This window comes from Epinephelus moara, chromosome 4 (genome assembly GCF_006386435.1).
Source record: "Epinephelus moara isolate mb chromosome 4, YSFRI_EMoa_1.0, whole genome shotgun sequence".
In the NCBI taxonomy this organism is placed as follows: Eukaryota; Metazoa; Chordata; class Actinopteri; order Perciformes; family Serranidae; genus Epinephelus; species Epinephelus moara.
In genome coordinates this window covers 34,788,737-34,813,221 of record NC_065509.1, presented here as the reverse complement: position 1 = coordinate 34,813,221, position 24,485 = coordinate 34,788,737, and the positions used below count along the sequence as shown (strand labels likewise).

General features: G+C 42.4%; 1 protein-coding gene across 3 annotated transcripts; it reads right to left on the bottom strand.

Annotated features, from left to right (window-relative positions):
• Window positions 1–254: 254 nt before the first annotated feature.
• pitx2 (paired-like homeodomain 2) lies at window positions 255–13,921 on the bottom strand. Of its 3 annotated transcripts, none has more exons than XM_050042792.1 (4): window positions 13,789–13,921; window positions 9,226–9,297; window positions 4,326–4,525; window positions 1,829–3,439 (listed from the first exon to the last, which is right to left on the bottom strand). In XM_050042792.1, exons 2-4 carry the CDS (start codon window positions 9,269–9,271, stop codon window positions 2,882–2,884), a joined length of 804 nt encoding a protein of 267 aa, XP_049898749.1. In that variant the 5' UTR covers window positions 9,272–9,297; window positions 13,789–13,921; the 3' UTR covers window positions 1,829–2,881. The 3 variants fall into 3 exon arrangements, with proteins under 3 accessions (XP_049898746.1, XP_049898749.1, XP_049898747.1); XM_050042790.1 differs by lacking the exon at window positions 13,789–13,921 and adding an exon at window positions 11,832–12,478; XM_050042789.1 differs by lacking the exons at window positions 9,226–9,297; window positions 13,789–13,921 and adding an exon at window positions 5,050–5,651 and having other exon boundaries at window positions 255–3,439.
• Between the last annotated feature and the right edge of the window lie 10,564 nt (window positions 13,922–24,485).

Genomic DNA, 24,485 nt, shown 5'->3' with positions numbered 1-24,485 from the left:
GGAACATGAACTACATATTTATAAAGTTTATTATGTATATTTATCAGGTATTATTATGCGTGGGAAGCGTGTGGCTTTGCTTCTTTAAAGTGGTTTGACGCATAAATGACTGCAGTGTCTGAATTCTTTAAATAATAATTTCAGCTGAGCAGAACAGAAGCAGCCATGGTGCAGTGAAAAAGCTTATTTAGTGAGTTTCTCTATAATTAAACATGAGTGAACATGCAGCCACAGCAGCGATAAATGCACACGTGTTGTTTTCCATTTAGTTTTAATAAGTTCTTACCTTTACGCAGGCTGGAGAGCAGAGGAGAGAGCAGAGGAGAGGCTACAGGTCTGCAGTCCTGTGCGCCGTTTCAGCCAAATGAACATTTCCCACTGAAGCCTCCTCTCTTCAGGTCATCCTGTGCTGATTGTGTCGATGTGTATTGAGACTCGCAGACTTGCGTATTCGGCCTCTACAGCAGCCGAGGCTTATCCCCCCTGTCAGCTGATTATTGCTCCGCGTTACCGACTCCATCAAAAGGTGACAGTCGTGCAACAAAAGCACCCGCAGCTTTTTTTTTTTTTCTTTTTTTGTAAGAATCTAAATCTGGAGGGCGAGTTCATGAGTTCAGGCCGCAGGATGCGCACTGCAGCTCGGGAAATCATACATGTGAAACTAGGAGGATGCTTCTCGTGTGTTTGTTATTGAGCAGTTTTTTTTGTAAAAACAACATTTGGACCAACTGTGATTTATTTCTCCTCATAATCACCCCCCCCTCGAGACATGACCTCAGGCCTCTTGTTGCATGACATCAGATCCTAAATCAGCTCCTTTTGCAAGGCGACCACATTTTTTGGATACTCCATAATTTGTGATGAGTGGTTTAATAGAATATTAACACAAACAACTCACATAATCAACAGGCTGAAAAATGATCGCATGGCAGCGCACATACACCCAGAGTCCCACTATTTACTCGCTTCTTTTATTTCCTGCCAGGAGTGTTGCAGTGTTTCCTCCCCGGTGCCTGCGCTCTGCCTGCAGCCACAGAGTTCCACTTGTCCCCCCGCCTCCTCCACTCAGCTTCGGCCCACATACCTCCGTATCTGTCTCTCTCTCGGTGTGTGTGTGCGCGCTTGTTTGCTCAAGCTTGTGAATCATAGTTTCCCCCAGACCGTAGCTTTGTTTTGCTTTGGCGCATTTGCGCGCTATGGAGCATGACTTAAAAAGTGCCAAGATACAAAAGAAAACCACAGGGCAAAAGCAAACAGATGCACGTATAAGTCAGATAGGCTGCATGGAGATAATGCAGATTTCTGGAGCATATAGGGAACAAGACTGGCATTAAAAATATGAAGATAAACTCTGGACAAAAAATGGATAATTTAGATTTAAAAATTACATTTTATGGAGCTTAAAATGTGAATTTATATAATTTCAATTTCATAAAAATCCTTATTAAAGCAATAATATGATCAAATGAAGATGTTTTTGTCTAATAATCCTCTTCACAATCTCCTCTGAGTTCAAACACAGGGAGAAAAAACAAACCCTAATGGACTGTTGTCGCTGTTGTGTGGTCCAACTCCTGTTTGTTGATTCCCGTGTTATTTCAAGCACCAGTGGACCAGCCGAGGCTCTTGGCTGAGCAGGCAGACATGTATTCAGCAGTTAATCTGACGGAGCATCTCGCTCGCTATGTGTATTGGAGCGGGCCCATTGTTTTCCTCTATAGATTAGCCGCACAAGCACCTCACATAATCGAAAGGCTATAGACACACTGTCATTGCTTTACACTCCACTAACAGACTAACTAACACAAAGATTCAATAAAAATCAGAATGTTTTTGAACAATATATTTACTTCCATTAAATAAAACACAATAGTTTTTTTGGATGTTGGAAAAAAAAAAAAACATAATTCCGTACCAAATAGTATACACAGAGCAAAAACCAAATAATTTGTCGCAGGAACATTTTTGATGCTTTTCTTTTTTTAAATCCAGAATTGCTATTCTAAATCGATATTCACACAGACATTAATAATAAATTTATAATATGTTAGAAACACACAACTGGTGCGTTTTTTTAGTATGTACATTCCCTTTTGTTTGCAAGCAAAACATGATTCCTTTTTAGGGTTTTTCTTTTTTTTCTCTTTTTCCACATGCGTTGATAAATTGAACCTGGAGAGGACTGGAGGGTTATAGCGCATTCGCCTCGACAAAACAGGAGATGATAATTCAAATATATACAACCTTTTTTTTCAGTCAACAATTAACGTCCAAAAAAAAAATCCACCAGAAAAAAAAACCCTCATGACGAGCTATGAAAAATAAAACAGGCCTTTTCTTTTGTTTACTGTGGCGCAGTGTGGAGCAGGCCTGGACTCATCAAAAGGAGGGAATAAAACCTAAAATCTCCCGTTTTCAGTTTTTGACTCCGACCTGGAGTTGAGCTTGTTTCAGTGGTTCAGTCTTCTAGTGCCCTTTTTTGAAAAAATGAAAAAGTAGTTGTAGTAGTCTCTTGTTCCTGTGGCCGGCTGTTTGTGATTACCCACACACTGCAAAAAATGACCACCATAGCAAATCACTTGGTCTTGTAATCACCCTCAGAATCATGTTTAATCTCCCCTAAAATAAATGGATGAATAATCTCACTTGTGTCTTTGAGATGTTTGGGGGATTTTCAAAAAACATGTGGCAATATCTCGAGGAAAAAGTCAGAATAGTGTCTTAAAAAGTCCAAGAAAATGCCATATGATAAAGAAAATTCCCAAAACACACGGAAAAGTACAATTATCTCAGCGCCAGATTTCCTCTCTCCCACTTTACGCGTCACTACCAGCCTATAATGACTTGCTAAGGTGGTTATTTTTTGCAGTGCAGATAGGTATTAGACTGGTCTGTCCACGGCGTATTGGCAAGCGCTCAGATTAGTGGCCGGATTCTGCACACTGGCGTATCCAAAACTCGAGTGCTGCTTGGCTTTCAGTCTCAGGCTGGCCAGGCTGGAGTTACAAGTGTCCCTGTACACATAAGGAGGGGTCGGCGGCGCGTAGGGACACGCCGAGGAGGGCACCCCGGAGTTGAGAGACGGGTTACTGAGGTTGTTCAAGTTATTGAGGCTGTTGAGGCTGGAGCCCGGCACGCCGGTGACCGCCGACGGCACCATGCTGGAAGTCATGGAGGATATAGAGTTGGGCGGCGAGAACATGGTCTGCGAGGACAGGGGGTTGACGTTCATGGAGTTGAAGAAGGGGAAGCTTTTGGTGGATAAAGAGGCCGACGTCAGGCCCTTGGCGGCCCAGTTGTTGTACGTGTAGCTGGGGTACATGTCGTCGTAGGGCTGCATGAGTCCGTTGAACTGCGGGCCGAAGCCGTTTTTGCAGAGCTCGGCTTGTTGGTTTCTTTCCCGTTTCCTCCACTTGGCTCGCCGGTTCTTGAACCAAACCTAGAGCAAAGGAAATAAGAGCAGGTTAGAAATAATCTCAGAGTATTGTATAATATTTTAAAGCCTTTATATTTATTGCAGGTGCTTATTCTACATTTTAAACCCAGGCACACTGTCTTTAATTTTCTGGCATTGGTGCTAAAGTTAAATCACAAACATTTAAAAGAAATCCAAACAAATTTAACGTATCTAAATGCAAACACTCTTTATTAATATTTATTTCCCTGTGCAGCTAATCCCGCTTTGATGCCATCTCTATCTGAGCAGAATACACACCGGGCTGTCACTGCACCATCTTTAAGTGGAGAGGATGTGTATTCCTCTGCAGGCGTCCACAAACACGCTGACCTTAATCACACAGCACCAGGGCGACAATCGCAAAATACAAGCTTTGCACCTCTTTCACACGAACAGCAGAACACGACTGGTATCTGTCACCGACAAATGTCAACAACCTCAACTGTTAACAACGTAATAATGTGTAATTACTCTAAATAGGCAAATAAAAATAGCATTTGTCCTCTTTTATTGTGGAATTGCAAAACAGATTAAAGTGTGCCAAATTAACTTGTTCTTTAATGCGGTATTTTGCATTCTGTGCGCAGAGGGTTGGAATTATATTTAGCCTAATAGACAAACATATACAGTGTAATTAAATTGAGCATGAAGCAGCAGTATATTTAAACAAGACTCTGATTATTTGTTTTCCTGTTAAAAACTGTGTCCTACATTATTTTCAAGGAAATTTCAGCCGTGCGTAAAGTTTGCTGTCCGTGCGTAATAATACCAAGGTATGGAGTAGTTGTAGGTTAACCGGGCAATTGGCACAAATTACCCGGAATTATACACACCAGTTGTTTTTGTTTGCACCCAAGGGACTACTCACCCTGACCCGGGCCTCTGTGAGGTTGGTCCACACGGCTATCTCCTCCCTCGTGCTCATGTCCGGATAGCGATTCCGCTGGAAAGTGGCCTCCAGTTCCTGCAGCTGCTGGCTGGTGAAGTGAGTCCTCTGCCGCCGCTGCCGCTTCTTTTTGGAGGGGTCGTCTGACGAGTCGTCGTTTTTATTTTGGTTCTTTTCTTTTTCTGTCAAGAGGAGAGAAGTTGATTCAGTCAGGGGTCAGAGGGGGATTAAGGCCTGTGTGCTACAGAGGGGGGACAGAAGAGAAAGAATCCTGAATCCATGACACTGTTGGGAAATGGATGAGCCGGACACAGTCTGACCTCACTCAGGAAAGAATGCTGTGATTCATAAAATAAACTCAATTCGTTTTTTTAATTAATCTAAATCTGCATTTTCCTTCATTTTATAAGATTCTTAGCTGACCTTTTGATTTAATCTTAAAACTGAGTGTATGAGAAAATGCCTGACTAATTTTAGTTGACACAAGACAAGCTCTCTCTTCCCTTTACATAACACAGAAACTTTTCACTACACCACACTCACACCAAACTAATTATGTGTGACAAAAATGACAGCTGTAATCGCATATTTGCATGCACGTGAAACTCCTTTCGTGCCGCTTCATGGGAGCAATCTTTTTTCTTTGATATGAAGATGACATCCGCGGCGCCTTGCCGAGAACATCTGCACCCGGGGCGGTTCTTACCGACTGACTCCGGACTGGATGTGTCCGACACCGTGTGCACCTCTAACCGGTGTTTAGAGTCCACAGACCGCTGCAGCGGCTGTAAAGTGGAGGCCATCGCCAGAGCCGTGTGGTGCGCGGAGGCAAGTTTATTCCCTGTTAGGTGGTGGTGGTCTATGTTTAATGGATCCCTCATAGAGTTCATCGGTAGAAGATCGCAAAAACTGGCTGTCAAAAGCAGAGTAAGTCCCTTTAGTGCAGCGATGATAAGCGGAAAGTCCGTCTGCGGAATGTATTCAGTTCTCCAAAAAGCGCACAGCAGATGAGTTCCTGATGCGGCTGAGCTGAAGCCCTCTGTCTGTTTAAACTGCAAAATGCTTTAAAAGAGGCCATTGAGTGCTGCCATACTAGCATCGGTGGTAAACAGCGGCTACCTCGGCTGACTATCAGAGTGACAAGGACAGGTAGGTGATATTAGATCCAGAGGCATACACACACTACACTGCTCTCTGTTCATTTCAGCTGTTGCCTGCGCACTGCCTATGCGCCTCTCTCCAGACCTCCACGTCACCATGTTGCGCCCGCCCATATTCTCTCTGACAGGCACATCCATGTGGATATGACGGCGTGCCCAGCCAACCGGAGCTCGCAGAAACGAGATATGTGTGCCAATGTGTTTATGCCGGGGCTGGCGCTTTATTTTTCCTCTTCCAAATAAAAGCATGTAAAGAGAGATGGGACGCACGGTGTACCCGCGGCGCTCCGTTGCCGTTGCGCAGCAGCCCAAGACCAAATAAAAATGAAAATAACACAGTTTGGCCTCTTTTTATGAGATGGGTCCAGTGGCCCAGTAAAACGATGCAGTTCTATTGATACCCAAGCTGAGCCGCCCTGCTCGCAGGCGCTGCCACCGCAGTTTACTCAGGGACTCAATGTGGATAAAGCGAGCCACCGAGCGGATTGTGTTGAAAGCCGTATGAAAAAAAGATGCACACTGAATATCAAACACAGCAGCCTGCTACAGCAGAGTGAGGACACGCGGTTAGAGGGAGAAATACACGGAATTTTAAAGGGAGAGATGTCAGACTGCGCCAGAACTCTCTGTGCGCACTGACGCTGAGAGCCAGACATGTACAGGATGTTAAAGCTGGTGCAGCTCATACAGGCGGGCAGTATGGGGATGCAGAGTTTTAGTATCATGTATTCAGCAAAGGCAGTGAAGTAAATAGGTGGTAGAATGACTTAGAGGTGATTGCGCATCCCCGCTCTAATCCTCATATCCAGCTTCATACTTGGATGTAACGTGCCAAACTGACCTAAAGTGGTTTCCTATCCTCTACATCCCTGTATGCACCCCACACGCTCAGGAAAAGCATTGTCAGTCATACTAGTTGCCAAATGAGACGATCCTCTTGACCTCCCCAGAGTTGAGGTTCAAATATCCATTAAATCACAGCAGAGCCACAGTTAACCACGCAGACTCGGTTTGTTGACGACGGATTACTTTATCTGGGTGCTTAACTGGATCTCTCTCCTCACTTTGCGATTGGACCCCTCCGTCGTTCTCAGCCAGCAGCACTCCTGTAGTGTTTTTTTTTTAATCTGATAAGACTCTCATTTGCCTAAGAATTTCTGAAGGAGGACTTTTAATGAGTTTGAGCTGATACGCCAGCAATTTTTTTTAACCTATAACTCCCCAAAGATTGTGACGCGTTAAGGCAAAGCAAACACGTCTAATCAAACAAGTTTAATTTTCAAGGTGGTGGTGAGGGTGGGGGGTGGAGGGGGGGATTGAGGGTGGAGAAATGTCAGCTGGGTAACAGGTGATTGGAGTGATGGGCTGATTGGAGGACACGCCAGTACAATTAGTGCGACTCGTGCCAGTGTGCGTGCAAAATGACTTTAAATATTGATTATAATCTGGTCATTTTCTCATACCAGGACACAACTGCTTCATCATTACCATAATCATCATCGTCAAATAACACACTTCACATCTCCACGTGGCTAAGCGGACGCCCCATTCAGGCAGCACATTTGGACTTGGAGCTGTTAAGAAGTTACTGGGCTAATCCCGTGAAAGCCCCTGATATATAAATACCAGCAGACTATAGACTACAACACACACTCTCTCTCACACACACACACACACGGGCGCACTCTGAAGAGACTTTATTAAAACATGGGAAGCCAATCGGCCCTCGTGCACAGCAATAAAACCTTGTTTGGATATTCTGTGACTAATTTAATTAAGATGGTGCACATTTTAAGTCATAATTTATAATCATTAATGTGTCATTTTATAGCAATGGATTTATTTTCATTATTGGCCTTTATATATTTTAAACAGTGCAATAATACTCTTATTTTCCAAACTAAAAAACGCACAGAAATATTTTATTTTCAGCCCTATTTCATAATTAATTCTAAAAATACGCGTTTTATATTTGAAAATCAGGTGTGTTTTTATTAGAAATAATAATATTTGATGCCAAGCAGCGAACAGTCTGTTGCTCCTTTCTCCCTCCAGCCGTATTGTACTACTAAACTTGAAGTGGATTATCGGTTTCCTCTTCATTTCTACCTTCTGAATGCTTTATCTCTCTTCTGCGGATTACTGCGCGCAATAGGCCTCCGCCATTGAGGGCCATTAATTAGCAATTCAGTCAATATAGGGGGGGAGACGACAAGGCTTTTTACATAGGATTAAGGAGACATCAGATTCCTCCATTAGTATATTCCTCCTCACGAATGGGCTTTCATTATACATTTAGTTTTCCCCGGAGTCAATCCAACAAGCGCTGCATATATTACAGCAAAACAGTTGGCGCTGCTGGCGTGTCTATATTTGCAAGCATCACTCCTGACTCCCCCTCTCCCCCCTCCTCCTCCTCCCCGCGTGCAATTTTTATTTTAGTTATCCTATTATGCTTAATCAATGGTCGTTCGCACTGTGCAGCTGTGAAGCTATGAACAGCCTGCCCTCTGCCACATGCAGCCCCATCAATGTCGGCTAAATGAGACAGAATGAGAGTTATCGGTTATTCGTTTAAGACCCTAACAATACCTGATGTCATTTCCACACCACGCTGGAGAATAATTAATAAATCCCAGAGTTTGTAGCGCAAAGGATTTCTAGCTTTTGTTGGGTTTTATTTCTAGATGTTATTTAGGGAAACATGTCGCCTTAATGCGAAGAGAATCGAAGTATAAACCACATTAAAATAAATATATTTTAGTCGCTGTACAGCAGCAGCCTCACTGCGCCAGAGGCCAGTGAATTAAAGCGCGTAATAAGATGTTAGTGGTCATATAATGTCCATCTTCTAATTACAACAAATATCCTCAGTGCAGAGCTGACACCCTGATCAATGCCTCGGTTGATGCTCTGCAGCTGCACATCCACATCCCACCACCAGGTGTCCCTCTAAGACAGCAAACAGCAGCAACTTCTCTCCACAGTGACCAGCAGACAGGCCAAGATATCTCAACATTTTGGACATCCACTGCAAAAAAATCCACCCAAAGCTGCTTTTTATAATTCCAACTCGAGTTTTACAATGCGAGTTGGAAGATTATTTTGTGAGAAATCAACTTTATTTTGCCCTTTTTTATTGCATATTTTAAGCTCATATTTAAGAAACTGCACAACTGCTGGCTCATTACCAGTGCCACAACTGTTCACTTACTTAAAGCAACATTAGATTTTAAATAAAGTGGGCTGATGATGAGAAACCAAATCACCAGCAACCTTTAAACTCTACTTCTTTTGCCCTTTTCCACTGAGGGCGAGAACAAGATGAATATATGAGTAAAACTGTGTGTTAATGGTAAATAATAACACTGCAGTCATGTCATTGTGCCCTCTGGTGAACTGTCCTGCCAGTGTGCACCATACAATTATTAAAATAAAGAGCCATTAATTCAGTGGACTCCATTGAACGGTTCAGTAAATAAAAATAAGATATTAGGTGTACTTAATAAATAGGCTACCCAAACAATTAGCCTGTATAATTGTCAAGAGTGCCGTTTTAATGTTAATAGAATAAAACAAAATAGATAAAAATGCTTCTATTTTATGTCTAATTGAATTAATTAAACAATCATATTAAATCCCTACAAAACTACATTTTATTATTTCTGTTTCTGTGTGATATCTGTGCTGTATCGATGATGCATGATGGGTCAGATACTCACCTATTTGCGCGCAGGTGGTGGCCAGTTTGCGGCAGTGGGAGTCCATTATGGCAATTTAAGGAAAAACCGCTTCTGCAAAAACAGACAAAAGAGCCATAATTAGCCTTTAAGTCCGGTAAACAACCCCGCTGCGTCGCTCACTGACATCCAGGTCTACTTCTGCAGACAATAATTATTGGAGTCAACATAAGACTGAAAAGAATAGTGGTGTGCTCAAAGGATGAGTATTAGATTACAAGAAAAAAATGCTGGTGGTCTGGAGGAATATTTATAAATTGATGCAAAATTAAAATTGGCGGTGTAAAGCAGGCGCAGTGCTGATGTTATAATAAAGTAAATGCATTAAAGAAAGTTTGGATGTGAGCGTCGGTGGCTGCAGAAATATGCATTTTAATAAGTCTCACTCTGGTTTGAAAGTCTCTTTATTTGTAAAAATGCATCAGTTATTAACTTATTTCTGATTTATTTGACCCGTGTGAGAAGATAATTGCACATTCACTGAGCCACGGCTGAAAATAAAATGTAAAACCTCTGGATTGGAGGAAAATAATGGAAACAAGATGATTTGCGTGGGAGAAAAATGAGTAATCTCATCATCCTGACGCTTTTACTTCACTTGATTTAAGACAAATGAGTGTCTAAAACTCCATTTTATCGCACGTCATGTATTGTTATATATTTTTCCCAGTGTAAGATTTATTATTTTGCAGTCTGAATATTATAAAAAACGGCGTGTTCTGCACGAGCCGGGTCTTGTGTTTTGGTGCAGGAGCCTGCAGCAGTTGGAAGTGGAGTGATTCCGTAGTAAAATCACGGGATTAGAGTCTGATTGAGATGTCTGTCGGTGGGATATTACAAAATTCATTATCGCAGCCCTCATACTACCTCGATATGAAGTTACACAGATGGGGTTTTATTAGTCCAGGCTCACACTGTTTGCTTATGATAATTCAAGTCGGGGGGAATTTGCATGCAGTCATGCTGTTAACCATTTTCCTCAGCTCTTCTCTTCACCTGCTCTACATCATCTGTGAGGAGGCTTTTTTTCTTCCTTCCTTCTTTCTTCTTCTCTAATTCAAAAGATGCAGATATTGGAGGTTAAGTTTTACGGCGTGTACCTGCGCAACCTTTCTTCTCATCCCTCGTCTGTATCCCCGCTGCAAAATGAAATAGTAGGGGTCAGGCTGTAAGGTGTAAGGTTATTGCATGCGGCTCAGTGTTATCTAATCAGTGAGATTTAATGAGGGGTCCCTCCAATATTTCAGCCTGCCTGGCTGCTCCGCGGCCTCTGAAATCACTATTATTATTTATGCATTTTACTGTATTTTATTTTATTGTGTGAAAAATATGGACACAATTTAAACATCGAAGGATTTAGTTTGATCCATTTTTGCCCTGCTGTTGTTGCAAACTTAAATTAAACACACGTATCCCTTTAAAAATAAACTAAAGAAACAGATTTAAAAATATTTAACACAAATAAACGCGATAAATTTACGTTTTACGAAAAGAAAATCGATATTTAATTTAAAACGCGCACACAGGAACAAGCATAATAAAATATATTTAACCCAAACGGCATTAAAGCCACTATTAATAGCCTTTAATCATAATAATAATTTCTAATCATGCTCTAATGGTGGTTTGGTGGTGATTAATCCCAGTAATAAATATTTATGTCTTATTGCTTCTATCATGCCCCACAGTGCAGGAGCGATTCAAAGCTACGGCTGCATTAATATTATGATTATTTATATTAATCCCGCTCATCCATTCATTCTCACTCCACGGACGCGCTCTGCTCTCACCACCAACAGTTGATACGAACCAGTGACTCACGTGGCAGGAGGCCCAGTGCAGACAGAAAGCTGGCATTGCCTCACACTGGCTTTACTTCTGAAATTAACACAGTAGAGCATGAGACTGCAGCCTTTACCGGGAGATGAATCGACTAACCTCCACCATATGGTCCCGTATTAATTAAAGGCGTGAGACCGTGAACGTCGCCTCTTTTCCCCTCCATTTCCCCGTCTTCATCTTATATTGCAAAAGGATGCAGAGGAGGGTAAACACATCTGAACTCATGTTACTCTTCTTTTTTAATTAGCAGGGTTATTTATAATTTCTGTGGAGCGTTTACGCACCATTTTATTTCGACTGCTTTAGGAGAGTTTTGTTTGGTACCACAATTTTACGCGTGATATTGAAATTTAGTCAACTTAAATGATGATTTTGGCGCACCAAGCTGCGGGATGTGGTGCCAAAATGCGCACATGTGTCATTTTCCTGATACTTCAATCCATATTTACCACTTTCCTCACACTTCTCACCAACTGCAGGGCAGTACGGTGCGGTTTACCCCCCGTCTTTGTGTTTCCCCACACTCCATCACCGCTGATGATACATCATTATCATCCGCCGACCTGTGAGGCGAACCCTGCCCTCACATCACTTCATGCGTCTTTATGGCACAGCCGCGGCTTTCTAAAGACGCACCAGCGACGCACCGACCAGGCACAAAAACACGAGGTGGAACAAATTCCTCCACTTGCATTAACTCACACATCTCAGTTTTATTTCTTTTCCTCCTCCCCTGCTGCACTTACCAGTTGTAGACACCGGTTGGGGTTTGGCTCTCCCAGCCGTCGGCGTTGACTCTAAAGCGAAGAGATAAAATCCCACCGTCCACCGTCCAAACACACTCGGACACCACAAGTTGTGCTTGTCGCGAAAATTCAAGGCAACTTGAAAAGTCCACAAGTCTAAGTTTCTGCCCAGAAATGTGAGCGTCGCATGGATGTGGCTTCCCCCGCTACGTTTATCCAAAAAAATGGAGAGACGCAGCGCTACCTTTTAGGATAGTTTCATTTATGCGCATAAATAACCATCTATTTACAGTGCGAGGAGAAATAGCGAAGGAGGCGCTTTCATCCGAGTCTCCCCTTGGTTCGTCCTCTTCTGTCTTCCTCAACTTTTTTCCCCTTGAAAGACGCTCCAAGAGTGGCGCATTTTTTTTCCTCCTTCTTTTGAGCTCGCAGAGGGACCCCGTGTGTGTGTGCGTGTGTGTGTGTGTGCGCCTTTTTAAAGGGGTGTGTTTGTGTATATATGCGCCTGTGCCTGTGTAGTCTAGCAGAGGGCAAACTTGGAGCCTCTCAACTTTCAACAACAATCAAACAAATGAAAAAAAATCACGATGGCATCTTTAAAAAACACGCATGTTTATAAAAAAAGAAAAGAAAAAAGAAAACACTGATATTGCTGTTAGCCCGCCCCGGTGCGTTCACGGTCACATTGCACCATCTGAGGTGCAGGCATGCAAAACATATAATGCTTCAATTTGCCTGAACCTGCAATTTACAACAAGCAACTCAACTGCTTATTATCCAAACTCAGCGTGCGCAAAATAAACACCAGGATTCACGACTAAACCCACGGACTGGTGGTTAATTTAAAGAAATACTGTATTTACAGTCACAGATACGGATTCCTGCAGCAGCCTATTATGTGATCAGCAAATTAATTACCGCCTAATTAAGCTTATTGTTTGAATATTCAAGGCACTAATTATAAAATATATATTTTTGAAAACGCAATATTTGTAATATTAAAAGGAAAACAGAAACCTATTTAAATGGATGCATTAAGGTTCCTTCAGGGCCAGACACAGCCCTATCGTGTTGCGGATTTATGTGCAGATGAAGTGAACAGCTGGCTCGGATGCAAATGTTCTTTATAGATCCGTTTCGTTAGATACAGACTGATTTTCCATTCAGCATCTTAAGTGAGGCGAGCAGACCGGACGTAGGCCCCGCGTTCCCCGCTCCTAATCCGTCTTTTACATTTTTAGTCATACTCCCATTAAACCAGTAATTAATGCGCACATCCACACGGGAATTTCCAGGCAATAGGGGACACTGAAGCAAAACAAACGCATCATCCAACCCCTCCATCCCTCGGCTAAAAAAAATGGTGAATGAGGAATGGTTTCAATCTTTGTGTCCCAAACACATGTAATAAATGCTGAGTGCAGCCTTATATAGAGTCATAAAGGAGGAATTATAAGAGTCAGTGTAATTTTTAACAGCTGCTTAGCTCAGGTTTATTTAGTTAGGGCTATAGACATTAAATTAAGTCAGTTTTTAGCACAGACAAATTCCTCTTTTAGTCTTCAAAGGCCCAAGAAGGCCATATTTTATTAATTTTCCACTCGCGTAAACACACGTGCAGACACAGAGTGCCGGGTCAGATGCAAACCAATATGGGAAAAAAAATAAATAAAATGTGCATATTTGCCACCACACCTCGCATTGTTCTTCCAAATTTGACCCGTGCGCTTAAATATTAGATGCTGTGATATGGCACAGGCACGCGTAAAAGCGCAAACATGTGCCCACGCTCACAAAAAAATAAAAAGAAGCAAGTAAACGAGCCCATAGCCCGTGCAGAAGACATCAACCCTGCATCATGCACATCTTCAAATCACGCCCCGCCTGCACGGGGGAGAAAAAGAGGGGTGAGCGGAGTCTGGAGAGGCATGATGGTTCGGCTATATTCTCCTCTTACCTTCTTATACAAAGAGAAAAAAAGAATCAGTCAAGAGCCTCCTCTTTCTCACGCAGAAAGGTGCAGAGGAATGCCTGAAGTTCAGAGAAGGCTGGCGGGTATGAAATCTTTCGCCTCGGGGGCAAACCGGCGGCTTCTTTTCATTTCAAGCGCTTATCGATTCGCCGTTGTCATCTTTGGCGACGCAGAAGGACACTTGAAAGAATTTCTGATGGGGCTGTGATGTGAGAAACAGGGTGACCTGCTCTGCTGATGCTCTCTCCTGATTCTTAACGAGCACATCAGCCCCCCAGCGTCAGTACAGTTGGACATTTCAACTTTACACCCCCCACCCCCCGTTTCTCCTGCATACTGGAGAGGACTTTAAAACACTCTTTCCGGCTTTCCATGTGTATCAGCACGCATCCAAGCTTCTGCTTTAAAGAGGAGAGATGATTGACTGGCCAGCAAGTCAGCCACAACACAAAACTAAAACTTAGGTCATTGTAGTTTGGTGTGAACTTCTTATTTTGAAGTTTGGTTTTGAATCAGTAATCTGCTTTTTTTTGTAGATTTTCACTGTGATTGATCACAGCCTTTTAGCTTCACACCAGTGCAAACTTAGGCCAGGTTCTGCACATGTTATACTGCATAAAACACAACACATTAGCTCTTTAAGGCCTGGTTATTCAAAGCGACTAAATATGCAGTTTAAAAGCAAAAAAGGTTTTCTAAAAAATGCACAAACTTCCTAACCTGATATGCACACTCTCTAGAATATGGCCCTACATATCCATGAGTAAAGACTATGTTTAAACACTTGTGATGTAGGCTTTATTGTGTGCCAAATTGTGCTTTGACACAACCTTATTAGTCTTGTTGAGAAATTAAGCCCCAATTTATTTCCGCAGACTTAAAGAATAAATAGTTCACCATGAGAAATGTCTTCCTGTCTCTGCAGCTTTTGCATCCTCCTCATGCAACAAGGAATCAATTAAATTACAGCTAAATCAGACAGAAACTAAATTCTTAAATCCCTCCCCTCACCTCACACCGTGGCTTTTGAACAGGCTGTCATTAAAAGTGAATGTAAACCTTTCCCCCCACAGCATTCAGTGAAATATACAAGTCCTGTCATCGTTCCGTTGCACCGGGAAGCTTGAGTAATGCAGATGTGAAGTGGTTCCATTATTCAGGGTTTGCTCTCTTACCGAGAAACCAGCCTGATTTTCTTCTTTCTTCTCTGAGTTTTTAGCCTCAAACCACATGCGATTGTCGCCTAGTGTTCCGTCTGGCCAACACTCTGCGGCCATGTAATAAAATTTGGAGTCAAATTGGTGTTTCCAAAGCCACAAATCTTTAAACAAATCAGTTTATGTACTGCTAATATGTTAGAAATAAAGTAATGGCTGGGAATTGAGTTTTATTGTGGGGTGTGACTTCTCTGTGATTTGAAAGAGGAGAAAGAGAAGAGAGGAAGGTACAGGAGAGGAGAGGAGTTAGGAGGGGGGAACAAGACAAAAACATCAGATGAGTCTTTCTCCTTCGAGACAGAAATATCCAGTGTGTATTTCAATTTGTCAAGTATCACTCCAAGAACGTTATTAGCGAAAAAGCTGCCTGTAAATTAAGCAAATTAAAAGGGTGGCTCTTTGATGGCTCTTGAGCTTGTTGAGCGGCTTTATGCCTGATCCTTACTATTCTAGCTCTGTCACAGTACCAAAGGGAGACGAGCTACACCAACGCTAAGCACTCCAACTCAGCAACATGCGCTTGTGGTTTAGAACGTTCTACGCAAGGCCAGTAAATGACTTACATGATAGGCTACCCTCACTTCTCCCGACATGCCCGGCTAACATGGTGTATATTTAAAAAGTACTCAGCTCTTCGTCTTTGTCTTCTTCTGTAATTATCCTCTCCTCGGCTTCCAAAGAAAATGCTCAGCTGATGTCATTGTGGTTTTGGCCCCCCGACTGCTCTAATATTAATCCCATGCATGAAGCAGCTTCAAATGAATAAGGATTACTTTGAATTAAACTCTGGTCCATGTTTTCATGTGAACACATTAACTCCTGTCATTGCCGGTCAGTCAGATGAGCCCGTCTCTATTCCTCTTGACTTTGGACATGACATGGCTCTGGTCAAGCATGATTAGAAATGTCCCCGAGACTCGGACGGCATTCATTACACTGACGGCCGCAGACAGGCAGCACAGCAGCGCTTTTATGGCACGTGGTTGATCTCGGGGAGAAGTAATAGTCGGTGCATGCATAAACACATGCGGCCTCAGCCTTAATCACAGGTGCGAGCGGGCCAATAAATTGCTCAAGCAGGTCTCTGATCAATTACATGAAAAATCAATGGGAAGCTGCCACTAACCTGCCTAAGGGGAAATCGGCCAAGAATGAAATTGGTGTGATAAAATGACTATGATGCCTCCCACCCTGTCGATAACATGTAAAACAGTTCGGCTACATGTTAACTCTCCTGTCAGCAGACCTGAGGTGGACCCAAAGGTCACAACTGGAATCAGCTTAGTCCTAATTGGTCTACTGTGGCAGAGAGAGAGAGGGCATGAGGAGGAGGGAGGGAAGGAGCTGGGAGGTATAGAGGCTCGCTGAGACTGTGGAGTGTTTAGTGGGTGATAGGTGTAAAATAAACCATCGTCAGTGTATGTGTTTAGAGAAAGGAGTATACACAGAAGGTGCAGGTACAGAGTGAAATAATTAAGGAAGTATTAGAATCCACCTGGAAGCTTTTTGTGGAGCTTTCTTCCACATCTCATGGTCTTCATCAGTGCATGAAGTTTGTTCAGTTATGTCTCAGTTGATCCCCACCCCATAAACAAATCTGTTCGTGGTCACGTGATCAAAGTTCAGTGCCTGGGTCACATGATGACGTCTTTGTGGCAACTGAGCAAACTCAATCCGCTCATGAAGATGAGGCTGAAAGCTCCGCAAAAAAGCAAGTAAGTGGTCCTTTAGTTAAGAGATTTTTCATCAACCCAGTTGCCAGAATAAATGTTGGCATTGCACACTCCTGCAAACCACGGTTGTGTAACATTTATATTGTGTAGCGGATAAGTTGAAGCTTAACATTTCTTTACGTTTAAACTATGCTGCAGTTAATGCTTGGTTAGGTTTCGACACAAAAAACAACTGGTTATGGTTAGCGAAAGATCATGTTTTGGCTTAGGGTGCTTTCAGACCTAGAGTTGTCTTGCTTTGGTCTGAATCTGGGACTCATTTTGTCACAAAGTTGCATAATTGCCTAGAGTTGGTTCGTGTTCTCACGGCAGCATTTACAAGTGGACCAGATAAAATGCCTTGTGTGAGAAAGTTGCTCTTGATTGGTCAGAATTGGAGGAGGTTGGAGGAGGTTGATTTTAGCGCTGCTCATCGTGGACTATATTGCTGTCATTGTTCATTTTAGTCAAACCATACAGTTTGAAAACGAGGCGCGGCTCCAACTAGAAAACAATGTTTTGATGCATTGGATGTGCTGAATGTGCATATTAAGGCAGTACAGGAGGAGGTGCACATTAATAATCCTCCAGGACTGTAACATGCTCATGTTTAACCCAAACAATGTGTCATGTGACTGCAGTTGGTTCAGATCCAGGTCGGAACACGTTCTCACCACAAACGAACCGCACCAGAGTTCGTTTGTAACCGGACTGAGACCACCTCTTCAAGAAGGTCTCGGTCCGGTTGTTTTGGTGCACACTGGAGTGTGACTGCTGTGTTCACTCCTGCCCAAATGAACCGCACTTAGGGGCCAAGCAAATTTGAATTCAACTGAACCAAACCAAACAGGGCAGGTGTGAAAGCACCCTTGAAATATCTGGCTCTGGTGGCAGAATCTCCACAGGAAATGCAGTGATGTCTCAGTAAAGCACAACCACTTTTTGTGGCACTATCCCCAGTGGAAACAGAGTGACAGGTTGCTAAAAAAAACACCCGCTTTGGTGGTTAAAAAGCTGCTGGAAACACAGCGATGTGTTTTTGTTTGTTGGTCTCAGGCAGTGGGCTGCAGCTTGGTAGGTGTCTTGCCCAGTTGTCACAGTGTCCGCCATCCCTACCACTTCCTGATGACAAAGTCAGCTCATGTGCTATGTCATAAATGAGCAGTCTTACACGCAGTATTGATGGAAAACACTGAGGTTTTTGAAAACACAGTTGCATCAAGGTAAATGTGATTGTCATGTGACTCATCACACTTTACCCAGTGCTACGCAAACAGGAAATAAACTAAACCAAACTTTGAACATGATGGAAAGCTGCTCAGAGGGAATGGTGTGAAGTTGGTGTCAAGCTATAGTCTGGTCCCAGGCCTCTGAATAACTGCCCACAGTCAGCTCTGGTTTTGTCCTCTTGCTTTGACTATGCAATATGGAATGACTTACTACGTTTACAACTGGCAAGTGTTCGCATTGTGTGACAACTGAAGATGAGTGTACGAATGCAGAGTTGGTTGTTTGAGGATAAAACAGGGACAACTCACAGCGCTTTACAACACAGGCACCATTCACACACACATTCATACAACAGGGGTCGAGTCTACCGTACAGTATACCACCTACTCATTAGATAAACCTTTCTCATGTCGAACAATTGTGAGTGTGTGTATGATGCTGAACCCCACTCAATCTGGGGTTCAGCATCTTGCCCAAGCACTCCTCATGTAAACTACAGGGGCCAGTGACAGAATCATCAACCTACCGTTTAGTAGACGACCGCTCTACTGCCTGAGCCACAGTTTAGGTTTAATGGAGTTTAACAACAGACCTTGGCTGACCTAAGACATTTATATTGGTTTAGTTTTCAAGCACTACCATTTTAACTTTCAGAAAAATTGGATTTTCCAGTAGTAATTACAACTTGAAAGTTGACTTGTATGTTATTTTCAAGTCAGAAACTGATAGTCAGAGTAAGTCCCATGTGACAAACAAGGCCTCAATGACTGCGGTTTCCTGGTTGGGGAATTAATGTTTATAGGTCGGATTAAGAATGGGGACAAAAAGAGCGACAGAAACATGACCACAGGAGTGGATGAGTCAGACCCAGATGTACCAGTGTTGACTTGGTTTGACATGACAAAAGTTAAGTTAACTGCTTTTACTAGCTACTTCTTGGTCTGCCAAATTTGGTGGGTTAGGACAAAATAACCCCTCATCCAAAGAGAAAATGGCCACCATGAACTTAATGCCAGACAAGTGAAAACAAAATGAAAATTCAGTCTGATTATCAGGCTTTGAAAGCATATTTCTTTACTGTCTTTTTGACGTTTCAGTGTGGAGTGCAAATTTGAAGAAAGCAACTTGGAAAACTAGCATGAACAGAGAATTTCAGAGGGATGAGAGAAAAAGGATTCGACATTACAGGTAGCAGTGAGAAGAGAAGAAGATGAATAAGGGAACACTGAGGGAAAATACAGCAAAAGGGAGAACCTAACAGATGATCCAAAGACAGGTTCAAAAAATGGCAAGATGCAGATCAAAAAGGTGGATAAAGGATGACAAAGGTAAGACATAAAGACAGAGAGGCAGAGAAAGAGAAAAGGAGGGAGGGAGGGTGGCTAATCTGAAATCAGAATGCTAGTCCCATGTCCTGTGTTCTGATTAGTTCCAGTGTTTCATGCTCGTCTCTGCTTTTCATGGAGCCACATCGCCTGGCTGAACTGTACACGAGCACAGAGCTCTTCACCACAACACAACGACCAACCCCGTGCAATCACAAGACGACGAGTGACACAGGAGAACCTTACGCATGACGCAAGGGTCAACATCCACCCATTCTGTCAGCGTGCGTTGTACATCTCTGTGTCACATCCCTCACGTGTGGCTGATTTTAAGAAGCAGCGTTACAACTGTTACTCCTCGGCAGACTGTGTCGAACAGTCTCGCATATAGACCTCGACAGCCCTTTGGCCTTTTCCTTCAAATCAGTACTTCAGATTCACTAATCCGTTAGTGGGGAAACATCACAGGAAAGGTGATGGAGGGAGGTGGATGTTTGTGCACTCATAACTCTTCATGCTGGATGCAAGATTTGCTGTGTGACTCAGTCATTGTGTGTGTGTATGTGTAGGGGCTTCTGTGCGAGTGGCGTTGGAGGAGAGAAATAGCAAGCGAGGCCGTGTGTGAATGAGGAGGGTGAGGTGGGGGTGTCTAATCCAGTCCCAGTGTGAAACTGTTGACATTTGTGCTTTTTTTCCCTTCATTATGTGACTGGGGCTGTTTTGCGCTGGATTAGCTACAAATCTCCCATGCAGCACATTCAGCATGCCACTAGTAGTTTAACTTCATTAATAATGGATGAAGAGATTGTAATCCAGGAGTAAGAGAGCATGGAGGAGCACCATACACAGAGAGAGACGGAGACACGGAGAGAGGGCACCCCTCTGGTAAAATCAGGTTTATTTCTTCCAAGACAATCCTGTGTCGCCGATATCATTACCTATTATTGCTGCCCACATGTAATATTGCATCAATACCTTTGTCTCAGGTTGTAATTCGCCTGGAATCAACAAAGGTAGGGGTGTGTAATCAAATACGTGGAGGGGTGAATAAAAAGGGGGGGAGACTTCGGAAGTCTCAGCGGTGCATATGCTAGTATCTTCCATTGATTGTGTTTACTCAAGCTTCTCATTGCAGACTATTATAGAAGACCGAGGGACACACCCTGGCCTAACAGCAGGATAAGGGGGATTAAAGGTATACGTATTCACTATTTCTCTCTCCGCTGCCAGCTTTGATTTCTGTCAACACAATGGAGATGCGGCCTGAGCAAAATAAAGGCCGGTGGCATGAAGGTGGATTGAGATTTACATTTAAGTCAGATTTTTATACAGATTGGCAACAGAGGAAGAAAAATGCCTGTTTCTTAAAAAATAATGGCCGGTTGAAGTCTGGTGGTGAGACATTTAGTATAAATCCACATATATGAGATGATGAAATATTTAATTTATAGTGCTGAGTAATTTTTTTTTTTTTCACTGGCACGGTGACTAGATCTTCAAAGTAGATTGATTGGCTGCTCTTTTATTTGATTACAGGTCAAAGGGCTGCTCCTGATCAGCTGATACAAACCAAAGTGATTTTATTTATGTCCATTGCAGTAAAGGTTTGGCGTTAGTTATTTTAAACAGTCAGTGTGTGGTCGGCATTTCTAGGAATAAATTCCTCAACCCATTCTCATTCCCAGGTCGTCAAATACTGAAGCTTTGTCACGCCCTTTGGCGTCTTATAGGAGACGTGTGGCTGCAGCCACCGGTGTTGGGCAGTAACGCGTTACTCGTAACATGTTACAGTAATATTACTTTTTCCAGTATCGCATAGTGTAATGAATTAGTGATACAATTTTGTTAATATAATTAGTTACTCCAAACCAAACAACTTGTTACAATGTTACTTTTGTTATCACATCACTGCTGTCTTGAAATACATCACATCAGACTCATTTTCATAATCGTCACGCTGCGCAGGCACGTGACAAAGCAGCAAGTTAATTATTGAGATGAAAACATTTACCTTAGCGGCTGAAAATATTCCCATTACTTTGATTTTGTTGGGAGGCAAGATGATAAGAACACTGTCTCTGCAGGTAGTCGTATTAAACTCTTTCCACTGTGCAAAACACATCCACAAATTTGCAGTTCTAAACACCCACTATGACCGACAGCACAGCAGCGTGAAGCTCCAGGAAATACACCCCACCAAAGGTCAGCCCTGCTTTAAGTGAATATTTTTTATCTGTATGACAAATAAAACTTCTTCTCTTTTATTTTTATGGGTTCACAGATAGAAGCCCCTCTTATGTGCTGAAAATAATAAAAATCCCATATTTTTAATGCTTATTCTAGGGCATTTTCTAAAAGTTGCAAAACAACTGTAGTTTGCCCAGAGACTAAATATGGAAATAAAATAGATGATAAGATGAAAAGGAAAATTCACTTTTCAGCCAAATGGTTTCACAGATTTAAACATTTTATGTTCATTTTTATGCTGAGGCAAACCCAGAGAACATTTCCACCAATGGAAATTCAAAATTTTAGTTGCGGCCACAATGGGGCCAAAGAGATACTGTAATCTTTACGAGAGTCCATCACTACCAGTTTGGTAATTATGTGACATTCTGCTAAAGTGGAATTATTCAAGTCAAAGAAAGATAAAAGGAGAGAAGAAGAATGGAGAAAAGATGGAGGCTTTGATCTTTGTGGTTGCTGTTTCCCAGGCGGACGGTCACTGAAACCTTCACTCTGACAACAGCTGTCTACGCTGGTCTGTTTCATAGTAGTAGTATAGCAATTTGTTACCTATTCAATAGCTGTAAGAAATGGCAAATGACAAAAACGACTTTGAATTGCTACTGTGTCTCGTCAGGAAATTTAAAGGATTTTAGAATACTTAGGCACTCATGGACCTTAATGAAGAAGCGGAAACTTGAATAACATCAGTCAAACCTCCTTACATGCAGGTGTCTTTATTTGCATGAGGCAACATAAGATGTCAATAAAAATGTAACCTCATTATGTTCAGTCTGAACACCGACAAAAGCCGGTGATCCTTTTCATACTATTATTTCAAGTGAAAAATCAATCATATTATTCAATTTCACAAGATGGCTATGCTCTTTAATGTGGCCTCTGTGTAACTGATATGAGATATTTCATTGGAAAGAAAGATGTGTGATGTCATTTAAGCTGCCAACTTACTGCGGCACAACAAAACCTCTTAGCTTCAGGGCCGTCTCTATCAACATTTTATTAGATCTAATATTTTTTTCTTTAGTGAACAGGAACAACGAATGTTCTCGCATTTATTTGTATAATTCATTACACTCACAATAGAAGCCTGTAGCCTTCTAATGTGGTAAGAGAAACATATGAGCAGCTCAAACCTCTCAGACACCACAGGTGGAGAGATCGTTTGGCACAGTAGCAGCGTTAATAACCTGAACAGTCTCTAAAAGCCACCTGTTGTTGAACTTCCTGTTTCAGTTGATCAGAAATCTTGTTTGTTCTTGTCAGTGTGTGAAAGGAGCTGGATCGCTCCAGGTTCGCTTCCTCTCCCATTTGAAAGTGAAATCACCTCGCGGCAGGATTTCCAAACAAGACAACTAATCAAAGCTTTTGCCTACTTTGTATCTGAAGATCAAAGTGACAGCATGATTAGAAAAGATGAACTGTATTGATGCCAGAGGCCAAATGTAGGTATTTCAGTAAAAGTGTGATATCTGATAATGTTTGCGTCCTCCTATGATTGTAGTGTCTTTTTATTTACTTTTTAGATGACTGACAGTTAACAGTCTGATACAGGGCTTTCCATAGTCTGGCCTGTGGAACAAATTTGGCCCCCAGAAAGCTTCTGGTTGGACAGTCAAGAGTTCCACACACACATATGAGGTAATCTCTCACACAGCTATCAAAGGGTAATCTGGATATTTTCTAAAACATTGTACCCCATTTTCTTATGATTTTGTGATTAACTGACTAACAGAAAAAACAATTTTTGAATTGGTCCAGTTAGAATGAGACCACTGCAGGTGGCAGCAGTGAAACAGGCTGCAATAAAACCATTCAGGGCATGTTCACGCCGTCAGTATACGTCCACTAAAAGTTCTCGTTTTTTGCCACTGACAGGCTCAGATTAGTATATTAAGGGTCTGACCACATTATGGAAAGAATCCCTACAGAGAGAGACCTTTTTGTTGAAGAGTGAGATACTTTTTGTTTAACCAGAAACAGCCCTGAAATCGCTATTGCCAACCCACCGGACTCCATTTAAATAAACTGACATTCGGCGAGAGGCCTTAGACTATCACAGGGCTGACACATAGAGACAGACAACCATTCATGCTTACATTCACACCTACAGACAATTTAGAGTCACCAATTCACCTGCATGTCTTTGGACTGTGGGAGGAAGCCGGAGAACATGCAAACTCTGCACAGAAGGAGTCCCACACCCCAGGGTTCAAACTCCCCACCATGAGTATGAATCATGAGGTGACGATGCTAACCACTGTACCACTGTGCCACCACCTGAGACAGATAATCTGTGGAAAAAAATTCTACCACACTAGTGAAAGTTTGTGTCCTGGTCGCCATTTTGAAAAGCAGTCCAGCAAAAACCAAGTACCGCCCATCAGCTGGAGCAGATTTTCTTATTTGACAGCTTAACAGTGCAATAAAGCTTTATGAAAACATCTGAGGTGAGAAAAAGGCAATGCTGTAACGGAATCTTGATTTAATATTTGATCAGCGCTACGTAAGTTGACAGTTTGACTGCGGTTCATGAGCTGTGATGGTAGATTTTAGCAAATGCTATGAAGTGGGATTCATACTTGTGCGTTAGCTCTATGCTGAGCCTACACTGTAGTCTACACACGTGGCCCACACCGTTTTGAGCATTTCTGCTTGTGTGATGGTGTGTCTGTGTCACTCTGCAGTTACACCTCCAAAACATTAGTCGGTGACAAGGTATCTGTGATGTGCTGTAAAGTTTATTTTATTCAAAACACACATTAAACACAAATCAGCTTCACTATAACTTGCAGCATTCACAGACAAAGCACTTGTCTTTATCTGGACACATTTTCTCCACAAATACAACATGCTAATGTCTGTAGCACAAGCCTATGGCATTTTACATTGTATAAATTAGCCTAGGAGCTAGTAGACTTTTTCTCTACTCATATGAAGCCAGGGACAACCGC